Source organism: Eptatretus burgeri, chromosome 1, assembly GCF_056783735.1.
Source record: "Eptatretus burgeri isolate ZD-2024b chromosome 1, Ebu_testis_v1, whole genome shotgun sequence".
In the NCBI taxonomy this organism is placed as follows: domain Eukaryota; kingdom Metazoa; phylum Chordata; class Myxini; order Myxiniformes; family Myxinidae; genus Eptatretus; species Eptatretus burgeri.
In genome coordinates, this window is record NC_140961.1 from 120,280,823 (window position 1) to 120,299,170 (window position 18,348).

At 42.1% G+C, this 18,348-nt stretch overlaps 1 protein-coding gene across 2 annotated transcripts in view; it reads right to left on the reverse strand.

Moving 5' to 3' along the window:
• LOC147035291 (serine/threonine-protein kinase Sgk1-like) overlaps positions 1 to 18,348 on the reverse strand; it is a 66,526-nt gene that overhangs the window by 34,287 nt on the left and 13,891 nt on the right. Inside the window, exons 4-9 of one of the 2 annotated variants that reach the window (XM_085896495.1) lie at positions 3,562 to 3,744; positions 2,692 to 2,755; positions 2,550 to 2,590; positions 2,309 to 2,450; positions 2,086 to 2,217; positions 1,886 to 1,998 (exon numbers count right to left, since the gene is read on the reverse strand). In XM_085896495.1, coding sequence (XP_085752621.1) covers positions 1,886 to 1,998; positions 2,086 to 2,217; positions 2,309 to 2,450; positions 2,550 to 2,590; positions 2,692 to 2,755; positions 3,562 to 3,744 — 675 coding nt within the window. The remainder of the gene's footprint in view (positions 1 to 1,885; positions 1,999 to 2,085; positions 2,218 to 2,308; positions 2,451 to 2,549; positions 2,591 to 2,691; positions 2,756 to 3,561; positions 3,745 to 18,348) is intronic. The other variant, XM_085896504.1, reaches the window with a different exon arrangement.

Consider the following 18,348-nt stretch of genomic DNA (forward strand, 5'->3'; position numbering starts at 1 on the left):
CAAGATCAAGGCTGGTGTCTTTGTTGGACCGCAAATCCGACAGATTATGAAGGACGAAACTTTTCCGACAACTCTAAACCCCAAAGAGCTGGCAGCGTGGAGGAGCTTCAAAGCTGTGACGGACAACTTCTTGGGGAACGAGCGCGCGGACAACTATGAAGAAATAGTGCAGCAGCTGCTGGAGTCCTTCAGGAAACTTGGCTCCAGGATGTCCCTGAAAATCCATTTCCTACACCAGCACCTGAACTTCTTCCCTGACAACTTGGGAGCAGTCTCGGACGAGCACGGCGAGCGATTCCACCAAGAGATTTCACTCATGGAGACGCGTTACCAAGGGCGGCACAACCCGAACATGATGGGCGATTTCTGCTGGTTCCTGCATCGTGAAACTGACACAGAGCAGCACAAACGCAAAGCCAAATGCCTAAAGCATTTTTAATTACATTCTAGTGGAGTTTTTCTGTAATTTCTATAATTTTGAAGCATTCATGATGAAATAAATGAATAAATGAATTTTTGTAAATTTCATTGAAATCCTGACTTCTAGGCAATGGGAATATTTCTGTTACTGAAAATCCTGACGTGATACAGCAAAACGGTTATGATTTTTGAAATCAGCGTACCCAAATTAGTCTAAATCACTTTACACATCTCCAGTAAAAAAATTTTGGTGTTCAGTGTTATCTGTGACGTCGACCCACGGAAGTCGACGACCACATCCTTACTGTGCGTGGATTACATCATGATATGATTTCACTCAAACAGAGAATAATTTTCGATTTTCCACAAACATTCGAGTCAGTGCATCCTTGGTGGTTGTAGTAATGCAAACCGAGATGGTTTAGTTATACACCAATGGAAAAAAGCCCCAAAGTTTGCTAGAAATAGGATGAGGTTTGACCAAAATAAGCGCATATGGATTAGGCCTCGAAGATGTTCGCTTTTGTGCTCGGAACATTTAACAGAGAACTGTTAAGAAGCAACAGAGATGGCTTGAACTTGTGGTTATCCACCATGTCATACCCACGATAAAGCGGAAGAAAGTCGTCGCTCAAAACTGGAACACCATCTCTTACGAGCTACCAGCACATGTACACAGGCAATTTCAGTGGTGAATCAAACACCTGTTGCATTGCCCAGCAGTAACCATAAGAGCACCTTAAATGGTTCTCTATATCAACACAAATTTGTACAAATCAAATGAACCACCATCTATTCATAATGGACAAATGTACGTACATATGTATGTATGTATCATCTACTCCTCCAAGAGGATTTCACCTCGGACGCTAAAACTTTTAGGGTCTCCTGCACCCTTCACCTCAACACCAGATCCACTCCCCTCTCCACAATCCCACATCAACCATCACTCCCACAAAACTCACCACCATCCCAACCCCCCACCTCCACCATCCCCTATGAACCACCACCACCCCACACCTCCTCTTCCCCCTAGCACCACTCCCCCATCCACTCCCCCCATTTAGTCAAATGTTAGACCTAGGCAGTGTGTTCTTGAAGGATTTGGGGAAAAAAATTTCCTTGGCCGACACACAAGAAGGTGGGAATAATTGGGGCCATTAAATAAGTTGGAGAAGTCACACTAGTAAAAGCACAAGTCGTAGTTTTGGGGCGTTTGATGCATACACCTTAAATTACTGTCGAGAACAAAGTTCAAACATACCTGACAAGTCATTCAACATCACCATTTTCAATTCTTTGAACTCAGGAAAATTTAAGTAGCACTAAATTTGGCTGATTAAGAAATTTATCAGAGCTAATTTACTTGGGAATCTAATCAGCTTGGTTCTGTAAATTTACACAAGTCTATAAACAAGTAGTTATACTGTCAAACATATGTTATGTACACTTTAAAGAGCCACACCTGTAAACAATGTTGATGGAGTGCAAATATCCGATTGCGCTGGCAATCTCAGCGGAATAAAATCGTGCCCTGGGCTCCAGGAAACACTGCTCTTTTTGCAGGTGGAAGAAAAGCTGTTAAAAAAAATAGTCATTGCAGGTCAACATCTCTATGAACATGATAAATAATTGTTAATGAAATAATTCTGGTAGCGGTTATACCTCTCCCCCATTGATGTAATCCAAAACAAAATAAAGCTTGTCTGTTGTTTGGAATGAGTAATGCAATCCAACCAGGAAAGGATGTGAAATGTTCTTCAGCAGGACATTTCTCTCTGCCATTATGTGCTTTTCCTTGATGGGAAGAGAGAAAAGACAATCTCTGATATTACCCCTTCTATGTTAAGTTTCAGTCATTCACAAAGACGTTTTAAGGACAAGTTACCTCTTTGCGTTTTATGATCGAGCGCTTTTGAAGAACCTTGATGGCATAATAGTGGCTGTCCGCTTTTCTTCGTGCGAGAAGGACTTTTCCAAAACTTCCTTTGCCAATGACTTTCAAGAAGTCAAAATCTGAAGGGCTGTCACTGATTTCAACACAGACAAAGGCAATAGAAAGAGGTTATTGGCCACTGCGAAAATATTAATCGAGATGTGTGAGCTACAGGGGAGATGAGAAGACTCACTGAGGGTTTGCAGAAGGCCCAAGATTGACATCACTGCTTGACTAGAAATAGAAGCACGAAAGAAACAAAAGAGTTTAGTCAAGCTCGACCAATTCATTGTGGAAAAGAAAGCAAACACACAATGTCATCATCAAGCACTCACGTTCTGCATTCTGGAGTTGGGGCTGTCTGGTGGACTCAAGTCTAGAATGGATTCACTCTCTGAGCTGTGACCAAACAAACAAACAAGTAATCTCTTAATCTCTTTTTCATGAAAAAAACGATTGACTTGAACAAAGCCTTTCATTCAATGACATTCTTAGAAAAATAAATTCCAGAAACTTGAGGAAGGATTAAATAGGACACAACACTAGCAAATACCATCATCAACTGTTTCTTTTTTCCTCCAAAGGTTCAAGTCAAACCACAGTAATGCAAGGATGGAGGCAAAGGGGGTGTCATCGATGATAGTGGCTGATAGCGCACTTACATATTTAAGCTGTCTAGTTTGAATTGATTCCTAAGCTGACTATAAATGATGGAATTGGTGCATCTTATCATTTCCTGCGGAAGACATCGCAATGTTTGCCATCCCTCGGATTGATATTAAGCCAGGTGTCACATCTGCCAACATTAGCTGATGGAATAAAAGTTTGCACTGTCAAGCTTGACCAGCTGGTTCATGAAAGACTTGGGCTAATTGTTCATACCATGATCTGGAGTCCAACTTATGGGAAATGGCTTAAGGAAAAGAGGATAGAAAGGGATATGTAATGGGACAGCTCCCCTAAAGTATCCACAGATTAAATCAGGCTGGTTTGTTTTGTGTTCTTTTTCTGAACCATTGGTTCATGATGCAAGGAACCCAGGTTTAAATCTCATTTATCATGTATTTGTATTTTGTATACTGATGTCCTTGTAAATTCATGAAAACGTACACTGCTGTCTATGGACATCTGAATCGTCCTGCAATAAGCCTTAGATAATAATAAAAAATGAAAAGGTAGTATTTAGAAATGTGGGAATTGCCTACCCAGTAGTGCCAATGTCCTCCTCAAGCATAGTGTTGTTTGGAGACAGCACCCATCCGGAAGTGTGTATTAGTGCTGTTCCCGAACTGAGTTCCCAAAGTGGAACTCGGCGAATTACGCTTCTGAGCCCAGTCCGAGTCAAGCCAGGTTTGGTTGTCAACTTGGAAAAGAACTCGGATACTTTCCTGTCACATGAAATGAAGTAATTGCAGTATTTTGCATGTGTGCGGTTGAAATGTGCATTTGTATATGAATCGGATGTGCTATAGAATGGTCATGTTGTTTCTCTTTGTGAATTTTCAAAGCAAAATGTTTTCGTAATTGGTCACTGTAACTGTTACCTGGCTAGTTCTGAGTTAGCCTTGACCACGGGTCTCACGGTGTGGCTAGCACTGGGTTAACTCCGATCGACCTCCGCTGTCCCGCCAGAGGGTAATCCAAATGTAACCGTACATTCTGCTGGCAGTTGAATATTGATTTTCTCACACAAGTGTTCTATGTTATTGTTTTCAAGACTGGGTTATTTAGACTTTAGTAAACGCTCAATGAGGGTGATGTTTAAATCTGGAGAAAAAGTTAACCCGAGAGTGCACCATGGTAATGATGGACCAAACGGCCTAATTTCCTTGTTTCAGGTCAGTTGATTGATTTTCAGACGTAAAAAAACATATATACAGAGCCTTGCAGGGATGGGTGTGTGTGTGTGTGTGGGGGGGGGGTGCAATATGCCCATAACCTGACCATGGGAACCCCCAAGGCATATGCAAAATTAGGTTGAAAGTCTCAGCCGTGTTTTTCTCTAAGATTTTCGGATGTGCACACAAACATATGGAGAATCGCCTTGTGGAGAGGGGGTGGGGGTTCTACCCATGACATGACAGTGTCATGACCTCCAGCAAATTATGCAATTCGATTGGCCCAGGCATACAGGTGGAAACCATACGTGGGCTGTCCACCCTCATGTGGGTGAGAGGGGGAGGGCAGAATTATGTTTTTGTGCCTATGAACAGAAACTGGGGACCCCCAGCTTGTATGCAAATTGGCCAAGCCATGTTTTTTTTTTTTCTCAAAACCTACACAAACATACATGCATATTGTGGGGGTGGGGGAGGGGAGTTTGGGATAGCTTAAAACCTTGCTCAGGTTCTGAAGTACGGTACCTTAACCCAATATTTGGGGCCTATAAGTGCTACGGTGTGGCCATGTGAGAATAATGCATAAACAAGAAAATGCACAAGCACTTGCAATTATTTATAAGACTCGCACAAAAGCCTGTCAAAATGATGGGTTGGAGTTCTTTTATTCAAAATATTCAAGGCACCTGGAAGATATGATATTTGGTAGCAAGAAAAAGCGTTATTTTATAACATTACATGTACAAATGTGACCATATGTTCTTTATCTTCTGGGACGTTTCATTCCACTGGAACAGCCTCGTGAGCATGCCAAAGTCTGAAACCTCGGCCTAGTGTCAAGTGTGCTTCTATCTTCTTCATTTATTAGACATCCTACACATGTAAATGAACACACGTTTTACTCTGCACATGGAGCACATTGCGTGCAGCAAATTTCACTTCCCTACACCTTGTATTTGTTTTTAACGTTTCTGTACACAACCCTTGTGGTTCGGTTTGCAAGTCACCATCGACCATTCCAAGAGAAGATATGTAATTACTGTTTCATGGAAAAAAAATCGAGTTTTTTACCCTAAAAAATAGACCGTAGTGATCACACAGTCATGATAAAAGATTGGCTATTAAAATCGCACTCAAATTGTCCTTATGAAGTGGAACAGACAAATACATGCTGTGTTTTATATAGGATGATTGATTATAGGATGAAATAAATGTAAATAAACTCTTCACTATCAAACAAGAAAAAGAGCAATCAGAGATTGCAGACCCTCGGCAGGACTTGTTTTGTGTGGTCTTTGTGTAGTTTTGTGTGGTGTGATGTTTGTGTACTGGTGTTTGACATAATTAATAAGAGACATAACTAGAACTCCACTTTATAACTGCAGGCAGTGATGATGTCCCACTTGGATCGGACACCTGACACTGACCCATGGTGGCTATAATTATTATTCAATTTAATTCAGAACGGGATTAAAATAAATTCAATTCAAATAAAATGGAAGACCAAATAGGTGTCATCCTGCATTGGAGTCATCAGAAGGAACAGATACAAGCAAAAAGCAAAGATTGAGTCATCAGGAGGAACCTGAATAGGATTCACATTTCATCTACCCTCAAACCCCAACATGCATAGCCAAGTGAGCATTAATCAAAAAAATATAATCAAAGGAACCCAGATTCAAAAAAATGAATAATTCTGGCTGTCCGACCATGTGTCCAATCAAGTTGAAATTTAAAACATACATTCACCATCTCTACTGGATCATAATTGTGGTTTCATGTCGGTCGATTAAGTGGTTAAAGAGAAAAAAAAATTCAGATTTTTGTTCATTCCCATATGGCTGCCAGACCATGTGACATATCAATAATTCATGAACACCTTGTTTCCCCAAGGCTTGGGGAACATGTGTTAGGCTTCCACTCGATCTCTCCAGCCATTCTGGAGAAGAAGATTTTTCAAGGTTTTAGGGATAATCCATTATGGCTACCAAACCATGTGACCTGTGACATCAAAGGATGGGAATGTTTTATTCCTAATAGAAAGTCGGTCATACCTGTAAAGTTTCGCTTCAATCTGTTCAGCCGTTTGGAGAAGATTTTTGAATGTATACTGAAACGCAAAAGAAACTTACCACCTTTTAAACCTTCAAATATCAACAATAACACTGCGTGTCGTAAATGTGTGCACTTATTTGTGGACAGACAAAACTGTAAGACAAAACGGTCACGGATGGTCACTTGAACCTTCAATGGTCAATTCATAGCACAGCTGTTGAACAGCCGTTTTGACTCTCAGTGATTAGCCAAGGGGTACGGGATGATTTTAATGAGCTGCACGTGATATCTTGATATTGACTTTAAAAAGGCCAGTGCAAAATGGGCATTTCAATCAACATGCCACGATTGTCAAGGGGGTCAACGGCAGTGTGATTTGGGCATACTGCAAGGCAGATTGAGCTTCCGTGAGGTGGCACGTCGCCTTGGCTGTTCACACCAGACGATATCGGCCCTGGTGGACAGAGACACCCTCCACAACTCTGCAGATGACAGACCTCGGTCAGGGAGGCCAAGCGTCAGCACTGCAAGGCAGGACAGGCAGATGGTCCAAAGTCAGATGGCTTCAGACATTGAGGACTGAGTGGGACAGAATCCAGCAGCAATCCATCCAAAGACTAGTAGGCAGTATGCGCCGACGATGCACTGCCTGTATCCAAAACAATGGTGGCCACACACACAATTGCAAGGGGACTGACATTGCTCCCTGTGCTGTTCTGTACTGTAGAACAAACTTATGAGATGGTGTATCTTGGTCAAAAACTTGACATGTCATCAATAAAATGCCAATGTTTCAATTAGCAATTGTTGGTTTGTTTTATTTTATTATTTGTTACAATTTTATTACATTTCAAACAAGTGGTAAGTTTCTTTTGCGTTTCAGTATATTTTAAAATATATATATATATATATATATATATATATATATATATATATATATATATATATATATATATATATATAATCCCTGTGTCGTAAGAGGCGACCAGGGTTGCGTCAGGAAGGGCATCCGGCGTAAAACATGTGCCAAATCACTATGCGGATCATACGGATGATCCGCTATGGCGACCCCTAACGGGAGCAGCCGAAAGAAGAAGAAGAAATATATATATATATATATATATATATATATATATATATATATATATATATATATATATATATATATATATATATATATATATATCCTATATATTATTTCTGTTAACGTCTGTGGGTAATTTAACGTTTTTCCTCTGAAACTGCCAAACGGATTGTTGCCACTTTCGGCATGCGGGTGGTCTGTGGTGTAATGAACAGCATGGGCAATGTGAGATCGTGCCAGACGGAGAGGTTTGGGGATTTTTGGCGATTTTCTAATTTTTACATTCGTTTGCATGGCGATGTGTGACATCACCGCTGAGAGGTATAATGACATCATGACATCATCGGTCATTCTCTGACGTCATCACGTCTGTCGTCGACAGACCATCACCGCTGAGAGGCGTAATGCCACTCCGAGAAAACAGTGTCTGCAATGTAAAACCCTCTTCTGCACATGCTAACTATCTCAGAAGGTGAATTTGACACAAAAAATGTAACAATAAAATTGTATGTAAAGAAATTAGATAAATCACATTGTGAACACTGGATGAATTGACGTCCTAACGAACCCTTACTTTCTGAACTTCGCTCAGAGCATGGCTTTGGCTAGTATATATATATATATATATATATATATATATATATATATATATATATATATATATATATATATATATATATATATATATATATATATATATATATAATTTCTGTTTTTATGTATGTATGTTCACGAAATCCAGCTAAAATGGTACATGATAGCGAAAAAATTTTCAGCCCACCTTACTCAACATTCTTCTGTGGTGTGCAGTATCAAGTTTCGTTAAAATAGGTCAACGAAAAAATTATTTAAAAAAATCAATTCCCGATTCAGTCAAGTACTCTTCGGGAAATTTGATCAATGCAAACCTCAGCGGTATAGTTCGCTGGAGCTATTTTTTTTTTCTCGAGAAATTATTTATTTAAAAATCTCAAACATTTAGTATAGACAAAGAACGATTTATTTTTAAGCATAAAATAAACTGCCATTTTGATCTAATACTTCTGTGTTCATTAATAAATATAATTGTGTTTCGAAGATTATGCACAATAATTTCTTCAACTTTCTTTTCTCCGTTTTTTTTCACATTGACGCGCAATATCAAGTTTTGTTCAAATCGGGCAACGAAAAAAATTATTAAAAAATCAATTCCCGATTCAGTCAAGTACTCTTTGGGAGTATTTGAACAATGCAAACAACCTCAGTGGTATAGTTCACTGGATCTATCTTTTTTTTTTTTTTTTTCAACCGCTGTCACAACGGGAACCCAACGGGTTCACGGGTCGTCGAGTATACATATAAGTATGTATGTATGTATGTGTATATATATATATATATATATATATATATATATATATATATATATATATATATATATATATACATATATACATACATACATAAACATACATCTTGCAGAGATGAGACGTTCAACATTGTTGAATCTAATCCCTATATTTGGGATTAGATTCGACAATGCTGCCCCTTAGCTGCAGCACACAAACCTGATATCCTAACCACATGCACATATTACAAGATTCAAAATGTTCGAAGAATTTACTTGAACACAAACTGGAAATAAGACCTTAAAATATCCACTGGCTGAAACCCCAAAAGTAACAATATCAGTGCAGGTGTATTGGAATTTGACAACAGCAGCAGCAAACAATAGCCGACTAGTTTTTAAAGGTTTAACGAAATCCTTGGTGTCCATAAGTGATTAAACCTGACATCTGATCGTTTGTTGAAGAGAATCTCTTTGGCAGGCTACCACAGTGACCGATGTGGAAACTGGATTATTAATTGAATTTATAAGAAAGTACAACATGAAAATTAACTTAATTTAGTGCTCTGAGAAATAATTTAATAAATATATGCTGAGAAAACGAGGAGAGGGCAGAATACACACATTCCTCTGTAGTCGTTATAAACCTTGCAAAACCTTATCCATCTGATGACCATCTGAACCAGCAATATCTCCCCCCTACACCCTTTCCCGGGGCTATAGGCAAGCTCCAAAACAGACCAATTATCCTTCGATGTTGCAATTTTAAAGTTCATGAAGTTCCATCTGTTATCCAGACACACATTGCTAAAACTGTATATATAGTCCAGGTGCTAGGTGACTTTTATTCAACATGGAAGGTGCAGATGTTTAAGGGTGCCTATGGTGTAGAGTAGGGTTGGCAGATCCCAGAAACCCAATTCTTAAGTTGCGCCAGTGGTGGGTGTGGTAGGTGGCGCCACCCAAATCCAATATGCTAACCCTAACCCTAAGCCCTCAGACCAATATTTAAAACATTACAGGGACTATTTTTAAAAAAGGGGACCCATTCCCAGAAATGGAGGAATTCCCCCTTTCCTCCAAAAATAGTCAAATTTCCAATCTATTTTGCACTAAATTTCTTATTTCCTCATAAAAACATTCCATTTTGTTAGTTATACATGTTCTTGGTACTGTTATGAATTATATTTATACATTATTTCATGTTGAAAGTCTTTAAAATGTTCAAAATCTCACCTTATTTGTTGTTGCCAAGTTGCTGGAACTCTGCATGACACTTGAATTTGTCAGAAATTTGTCACATGACATAAGGGGGGGGGGGGGTGATCCCAATTCTATTTATAGCTTACTTTAATATGCCTATAGCTAAATAAATACTTGTCTGAGAGCTTAGGTATGTATTGGGCACAAATAGGAAATCAAGTATGGGGAATCATTTCATGTCATCAGATTTGACCTTGAATCAAAGGGTCAAGGTCAAACGCATAGAATTGACCAAAAACTGTGATATTGACCTTTATCTCATGACATTGACCATGGATGATAATGACACCCTCTCCATTAGATTGGGCATACCCAAAACTAACTATCAGAATGCATACCAAGATCATTGGAATCGGCCTCGTATTACTTGATGTATGACAATATTGGTTTTAGCCTATATCGATGGCAGTCATCTTGGAATTGGGTGGCACCACCTACCACACCCACCACTGGTGCAACTTAAGAATTGGGTTTCTGGGATCTGCCAACCCTACTCTACACCACTGGCACCCTTAAACATCTGCACCTTCCATGTTGAATAAAAGTCACCAAGCTCCTGCTCTAATATATACACAATATTATATGTAAAATTAAGTCTTCAGCTTGCAACGATGTAGCAGGCTGGGGCTTTCCTCCTGTGTACAGGAGTGTCTTTTATTTTATTGAATAAACAGCTTGCATTGAACTAAAGTTTTGCTGTCTTAAAGTGGCAAGAAAAAGCTTCGACAGAAATGGAGATGAGGATGGGATTGACAGCCTCCATCCGAGGAGAGGGGCTTCTGCCAGTTGATGAGTGAACACTGGTGAAGCCAACAGTGAGAGATCTCTGCTGGAGCACCTGTTTCTACCAGGCAGACTACCCACCTCTCCAGAGAAGTTGCGCAGTCCCAAACCAGAGATTAAAAAAGGTAAGGATATGTACAAAGTGGTTTGTTGAGTAAAATAAGACTTTTGGGGTTTTCGTCGGGGTAAGGGGCTGGCGTCAACTAATAAGGAAATATTAAAGGAAATAAGGGGTTTATTCTTTAAGACAGGATAACATCTGGTATGTTTTGATAAAAGTGTCTACACTGATGAGCCAAAACATTTTGACCACTGACAGGTGAAGTGAGTAACATTGATTATCTTGTTACAATGGCATCTGTCAAGGGGTGGGATATATTAGGCAGCAAGTGAACAGTCAGTTCTTGAAGTTGATGTGTTGGATACAGGAGAAATGGGCAGGAGTAAAGACCTGAGCGACTTTGACAAGGGCCAAATTGTTATGGCCAGACGACTGGGTCAGAGCATCTCTGAAATGGCAAGGCTTGTGTGGTGCTCCCGGTCAACAGTGGTGAGTACCTATCGACAGTGGTCCAAAGACGGACAAACCACAAACTGGCGACAGGGTGTTGGGCGCCCAAGGCTCATTGATGCACGAGGGCAACGAAGGCAATCCCATCTGGTCCAAACCGACAGAAATTCTACTGTGGCACAAGTCACAGAAAATTTTAATGGGGGTCATGGGAGGAATGTGTCACAATCCACAGTGCATCGCACCCTGCTGTGTATGGGGCTGCATCGCCGCAGACCAGTCAGAGTGCCCATGATGACCCCTATCCACTGTCGAAAGCGCCTGCAATGGGCATGCGAGCATTGGACCTGGACCTTGGAGCAGTGCAAGAAGGTCGCCTGGTCCGATGAGAGAGGTTTTCTTTTAGATCACATGTATGGCCGTGTATGTGTGTGCCGCTTACCTGGGGAAGTGATGGCACCAGGATGCACTGTGCAAAGACGACCAGCCAGTGGAGGGAGTGTGATGCTCTGGGCAATGTTCTGATGGGAAACCCTGGGTCTGGCCATTCAGGTGGATGTCAATTTGACACGTGTCACTTACTTAAACATTGTTGCATACCAGGTTCACCCCTTCATGGCAATGGTATTCCCTGATGGTAGTTACCTCTTTCAGCAGGATAATGTGCCCTGCCACACTGCACACCTTGTTCGGGAATAGTTTGAGGAACATGATGAAGTGTTCAGGGTCTTGCCTTGGCCTTCAAATTCTCCAGATCTCAATCTGATTGAGCATCTGTGGGATGTACTGGACTGACAAGTCCGATCCACAGCGGCTCCACCTCACAACTTACAGGACTTGAAAGATCTGCTGCTCATGTTTTGGTGCCCGATACCACAGGACACCTTCAGGGGTCTTGTAGATTTCATGCCTTGGATGGTCGGCGCTGTTTTGACGGCACACAGAGGACCAACAACATATTACACAGGTGGTCATAATGTTTTGGCTCATCAGTGTAAGTGTCACAAGGTGGAGAACCAAAGGCATTGTGCAGATGAGTTTGCAAAGTTTTGTTAAACAGTGTCGAGGAACTGTGTATTGGATCAGAATCGCTGAGCCACGAAAAGGGAGAAGAGGTGCAAGGATGGCCAAAACGGCTAGTAATGGGGGAACTTTGTTGCCAAAGGTTGCAAAAGTCAGGGTCCAAGGGGTTAACTCACTGTAAAGAAAGAGGAGCGCTGACGAGTGCTCGGAGCGACTTAGAAGTATAGTTATGGGGAATCAGCATCGAAAAGCATGGGAAGGCAATGTGCTCGCTCCTATCGGGTCAAATGCCGAGTACATGAATGATACCTTTGGGTTGAGAACTTCAAAAGATGTGAAGTTGTGGACAGACAGAACAGAAAAAGCAAAGATTTCATTGAGGCGGAATTGAAAACGTGAGAAGGGAGAGAAAAACGGAGAGAGAGAGATAGAGAGATAGAGAGATAGAGAGAGATAGAGAGAGAGAAAGACTCGCAAACCAGTCGATTGGAAAATCTGTGGCAGGTGGGCCGAAGAGAGCCTCAAGAGAGAAAAGACGAGAAGTGCGAGCATAAATGGGAGTTTAAAAAGACGCACAAGCTACCCTTAAAGAGGTACTGAAAATGTTACTGGCAATAGCTCTCCTCCATCCGCAGGGAATGTGGGGAGGAAATATTCAAATAACAGCGCCAGTAGCGAGAGTGAGAACGAGAGAGGAGGTACGATTTAATTTATTGCGTATGGAACAAAAGTTATTTAATGTGAGGTGTTTATATTGAGTCAATATTCTGAAAAGTGTCTGAAATAATTTGCGTACAATCTTTCAGTGCATGTGGGTGCATGTGCGCCAAACACATATGCAGTTGTATTGTGGTTACAACCGTGAGAGAATTAAAATGACATTGACACGAAGCTTGAGTGTGGAGCGATGATGCACGCACAATCTTTTGCCTGGCTATGCAAAGTAGGTTGCAAGGACAATTGACCTTCAGATCTAGCATGAACGCGTGAGATCATCGTGCTGGATGCAGTCGAGAGATTGTTGAATACAAGATCCTATTTAAAGAGAATATTTAGTTTTAGTTTGGTTTTGAGGAAATAAAAAAAATGAATCTGCACCTAAATGGAGAGACGTAAGTAACATCTGTTTGCCAAGATTGAAGAAAATACCCTGCTGTGAAGTGGAGGAACTTGCCTGCTTGGCCAGGCTGTGTGTGAGATTTGGCTGATAAGGGGGAAAAAAGCGTGGGGGCAGCTCGTCTTTGAAATACTGGAGAAACTGGTTGTAAGAAAAATATGTTTTGTAAAACTGAATGAAATAAGGAAATTAGCGTTTGTTGAAAAAAGGATTGAAGCTCGAAGAATTGTTCGATTTTTATTTGCTGATCGCAAAGTGGACTGTGATCAACGTGTAAAAACGACAATTCTTTGAGCACAACAAAACTTTTATGGTATCAATTTGAATAGGTGGTTGCATCACTGGCTAGTTTGGTTGCTGGTTTGGTTGTGGCAGTTTGTAGTTGGATGATGTACAAAATTGATTGAAAATTGATTGATGTCTTGTTGGATATTGTGGTACCTCATGTGCTGGTTAGCACAAAAGGAGTAGAAAGATTTAAAGTTGATGGTAAGTGTTCTGGATTTGAAACGTGGAACTGAATGAGCCAACCATACAGATGTGGCGGAGGGTGCCGCATGTTGGAGCATGCAGGTACAGGTCACTCATTTTGTGAATGACTGCAGGCAGATACATGAAGGTAAGCGTGTGTGTGTAGGTAGATGCCAGCAGGTGAGAAGACTGTGCTTGCTATAAAGGGTGGGTTAAAATGCTGAATTATTCCAAGCCTACCACCCAAAACATTAAGCCAACACCAGGCATGGTGATGTGAAAACATAAATTTGCAGACATAATATATAAATGGACATCATTGCTCAAGCTGTTATATTCGCAAACAGGCAATGTATCAATGTACGTTCCGCCTCTCGGATGGACGTTGATTCGATGGCCCATCTGCTAGCATTGGTTTATGAACATTAAAGATCTCACAATATCCTTTGGAAAGAGTGGGCAAGTTATCGCAAGCATGATCCAGAGTGTGACATACCGGTGATCCGAGGTTGAGGTCAGTCATGTGTGTTTAATGAGTTTGTTTAAAAGGAACTTTTAGTGCGGTATCTCAAATTGCACTGTTTGAACTTGAGTGTTTCATGTCAGAGTTCCTTCAGCCTTGTCGAGGTGATTGTTCAAATCAGGTCAATTGATCAACAAATGAAATGTTTCTTGGGCATGGCTGGATATTGTAGACAATGAGTACCTGATCTGTGTCAGAGTGGTGACCCATCCAGGATTGTGTCCAATAGCCAAGGAGACTGCTTAGGCAGCACCAAACACTCTGCACGGAGTATGGTCCTGAAGGATGGATGGATGGGACCTGATTATGCAGTACTGGTTAGACCACTGTTAGACATGATGCTGGATAAAACACCGGAGCCGGTGGAGTGGACGCAACAGGCAGAAGAAAACTTTGGCAAGATCAAAACAGCTCCATCAATGACACCAGCCTTAGGTTTACGAGGAAAGGGCGCCGACTACTGATGGAATTGCAGCACTACAAGAGGCAACTGAGGCAAGTGAAAGAGTCAAGTGGGAGAAAATAGATTGCTGTTATAATGCAGAAAAAAAACTTTGGATCTCAAAGGAGGGTAAAGTGGTTGCCCCAATGGAGGTTTTGCCATGGCTTGCTCGCTTGGATCATGAAAGTGGCCACACCAGCAAAAGGGGGATATAGAAGGAGGTGCTACCAACATGCCACACTCCAGGATTTGCAGCTGTGGCAGAAATTTTTTGTAGAAGCTGTGTGTATTGTCAACACCATAATGTTGGTAGGGTGTGCTGCCTTTTTGGCTGCTGGTTGCATTGTTGGTTGGGGCGTGGCTGTGCCGCTGATGCGATGCCCCTATTGCCAGTATATTGATGCTCATTTTTGCCAGCCTCGGAGGAGTGACAGGCTGAATCAGCCCCCTGGTGTTGGTTCGGTGGCTAACAGGACTTGAGCTCTGGACTCTAGGATCCCAAGCCACCACCCTAACTGCTAAGCCAACACTCGATTATAATGTTGGTAAAGTGTCTATAAAATATGTGATGAAACAGGTTTGAAATGGCCAGAGGCTATTCCTCTGGCACTGATGTCAATGAGGTTAACTATTGATGGGGAGACCGAGGCTAGTGTCGGTAACTGCCCCATTAACCCTGAAACAGATGGAGACAATGATTAACTTTTGTGTTGCCTGAACAAAGGTTGTCAAAGAATTCCACTTGCAGGTCATACAAGCGCTACCAGAACCAGCTGCAGAGGAACACCACAGCATCCAGCCTGGCGACTGGGTGTACATCAAGGTGTTCAAGCGGAAAACGCACTGAAGGCACGTTGGACCGGACCCCATCAAGTATGGGGACCGGACACCAACACAGCTGTCAAGTGCAAAGGTAAGCTATCATGGATTCACGCATCTCACTGCAAAAAGCACACAGGAAGTTGTAAAGAGAAGAAAGGAAATCTGCAAGTGCGAAGAATGTTACCGAAGGTTCATGACAGATGTAGCAGTGCTTTTGATTAGCACATGCATAATTGTGATAATATGGATGATAACAGACAGTGAGGGCATTATAGGAATGCCATGGAGAGCAGAATGTTTGCTAGGTCAAGAGCAGGGGAAACAGGGAAAGGGTCGTGACTGGGAACGCAGGACAAAAGAAGGTAAACATCAGGACCAATTGCATGAGAAAGGCATGTATGGGACAAACACTTTTTTGACCCTTCCATATAATTATGCACCCCGTGCCACATGGGATGAAGGGACGCAGGCACTGTACGCCTGAAATTAGGCATAGTGTTATATGAAGGGATAACTGGACATCCATTCAACACCTTTTTTGCAATATCTTTACAACATGCTAAAAGTATGAGCAGGAGCAAGTGTTGGGTTTGTTCACAGCGAACCCACTCATCCAAGCATGGACTGCCTCTCTCAGCAGTCCCATTTTTAGGGAAAGATATATGTGGGTACCTGATTCGTAGACAGGGTAACCCAGTCCTTTCGAGAATAGGAGGGACTGCAGGGGATGTAAGGGTGAAAGTATGAGAGATAACATTGAGTGAAACATAACTTCCTATATACAAGGGAAAAAGATGACCAGACTCCCTGATATAGGACAGATTTTGCCTCACTATCTAAGGGGGAAGGATTGGAGGAATACCTACCGCACTTTGAGGTGATGAATAGAGAAGTGGGAATAGTTTGAGGGGGTGAGTAAAAAGGAAATGGACCTTACTAGAGTAACTCAACACGTCACATAAGGGGAAGAAAAAGTAACCATTAAGGGACAAATTACTGGGACAAGGATAGATATCAGGATATGAATAAATAATCTCGTGGAACCCCAGGCATCATTAAATGTACATATCCATGATGTGGTACAACACGTAAGGAAGGCAGCTGCAAAGTATCATGATTACTAGCCGAAACCCCGTCACAGACGGATTCCGTTCATTCAACCACCCTCACCAGCTCACCCACACTCGAGGGACATGGACTGGACAGGGCATGCTCGCCCCTGCCTACTCATCCCCTGCCCCTGCCCCATTCCCCCCCCGCCTTGAACTTGCTTAACCCCGCCCAAAAATGTAATTACCCCGGCCCCGCCTCTTCACTCCCCGCCCCACTTGCCTCCGCCCCCCTGTCCACCCCCTCTCACTCAACCCCGCCCCATCCCCCCCCTCTCACGCTTTCAATTTGCTTACCTCAGCCCAAAAATTTGCTTACCTTGCCCCCCGCCTCTTCACTCCCTGCCCCCGTCTCTTCATCCCCCGCCCCACCTCTTCACTCCCTGCCCCCATCTCTTCATCCCCCGCTCCCGCCGCTTCACTCCCTGCCCCGTCTCTTCATCCCCCCGCCCCCCCCTCTTCAGTCCCTGCCCCCCTCTCTTCGTGTGTGTGTGTGTGTGTGTGTGTGTGTGTGTGTGTGTGTGTGTGTGTGTGTGTGTGTGTGTGTGTGTGTGTGTGTGTGTGTGTGTGTGTGTGTGTGTGTGTGTGTGTGTGTGTGTGTGTGAAAAATTGCCCCAGTGACGACGATGGTGGCACATGAAGTTTCACTGGACTGACCATCTCTGAGAAACTATGAATATCCAGAAGATCCAGAAAACCCAGAAAATTAAAAACCAAGTATAAAATCAAGTCGAGATTTTATTGCAGAATTTATTGCAGTCGAGGCAAAAGCAGATGTCGGTGGGATTTTATTGAAAATATGAAAGTGCAGACACTTGTACCTTTGAGACCGACAAAAACCCTTTCGAAAGAATTCAACAATTGTTGCTAAAGAGGCAAAAGCAGATGGATGATTCTGATGAAGTGATGTGGAATAATAGAGATATCTTTAAAACTAGAGGGGAAAAATAATTTGAGCGGCTTGCTCAAATAAAAACTGATTAGTGTAATTGAAAAAAGGCTATTACCTATTGGGTGTATATGTTCGGTGTCCACAGGGTTCTTTCCTTCCAGATCGCCCGAGCACCCCAACTCTGTGGGCATGGCGATGTGGTAGCCCCTAAAGGCCCGGTCACACCTTGACGTTTTAGCCAGCGATGGCAATGTATTAAAATGTATCTAAAACACTGGCTTACGTTGAACTTTTGATGTTTTTTTTTAAGATTCGGACGTATTCATAGCGACTTGGTCTTATGTATAACGCATTGGTAACGGACACAGAACGTTTCGTTGTGTTATAGATAACTTATACCAACAAATGCTGAACATGTTGTCGGCCTACACAACCGATGCCCAACGATAGTCTAAATTAGGCATAGCGCGTTGCACGCATCGCCGACGATGTCGTGACGTAGCCTATTAAAAGGCTGACGCACAACGATTCGAATCATAACTGCCGTAGAAATGGAAGTGTCAACATCGCGGTCACACCTTGGCGATCTTGCCAGCATATGCCGACCTAAGAAAAATGTGTCTAAAACGTTGGGGCACGTCAAATACGGTATGAGTAAGTTTGGTATACGTGAGTACAACGCTAAAGTACGCTATCATACGTCATAGTAAGTAGAGTACGTCAAGAAATTTTAAA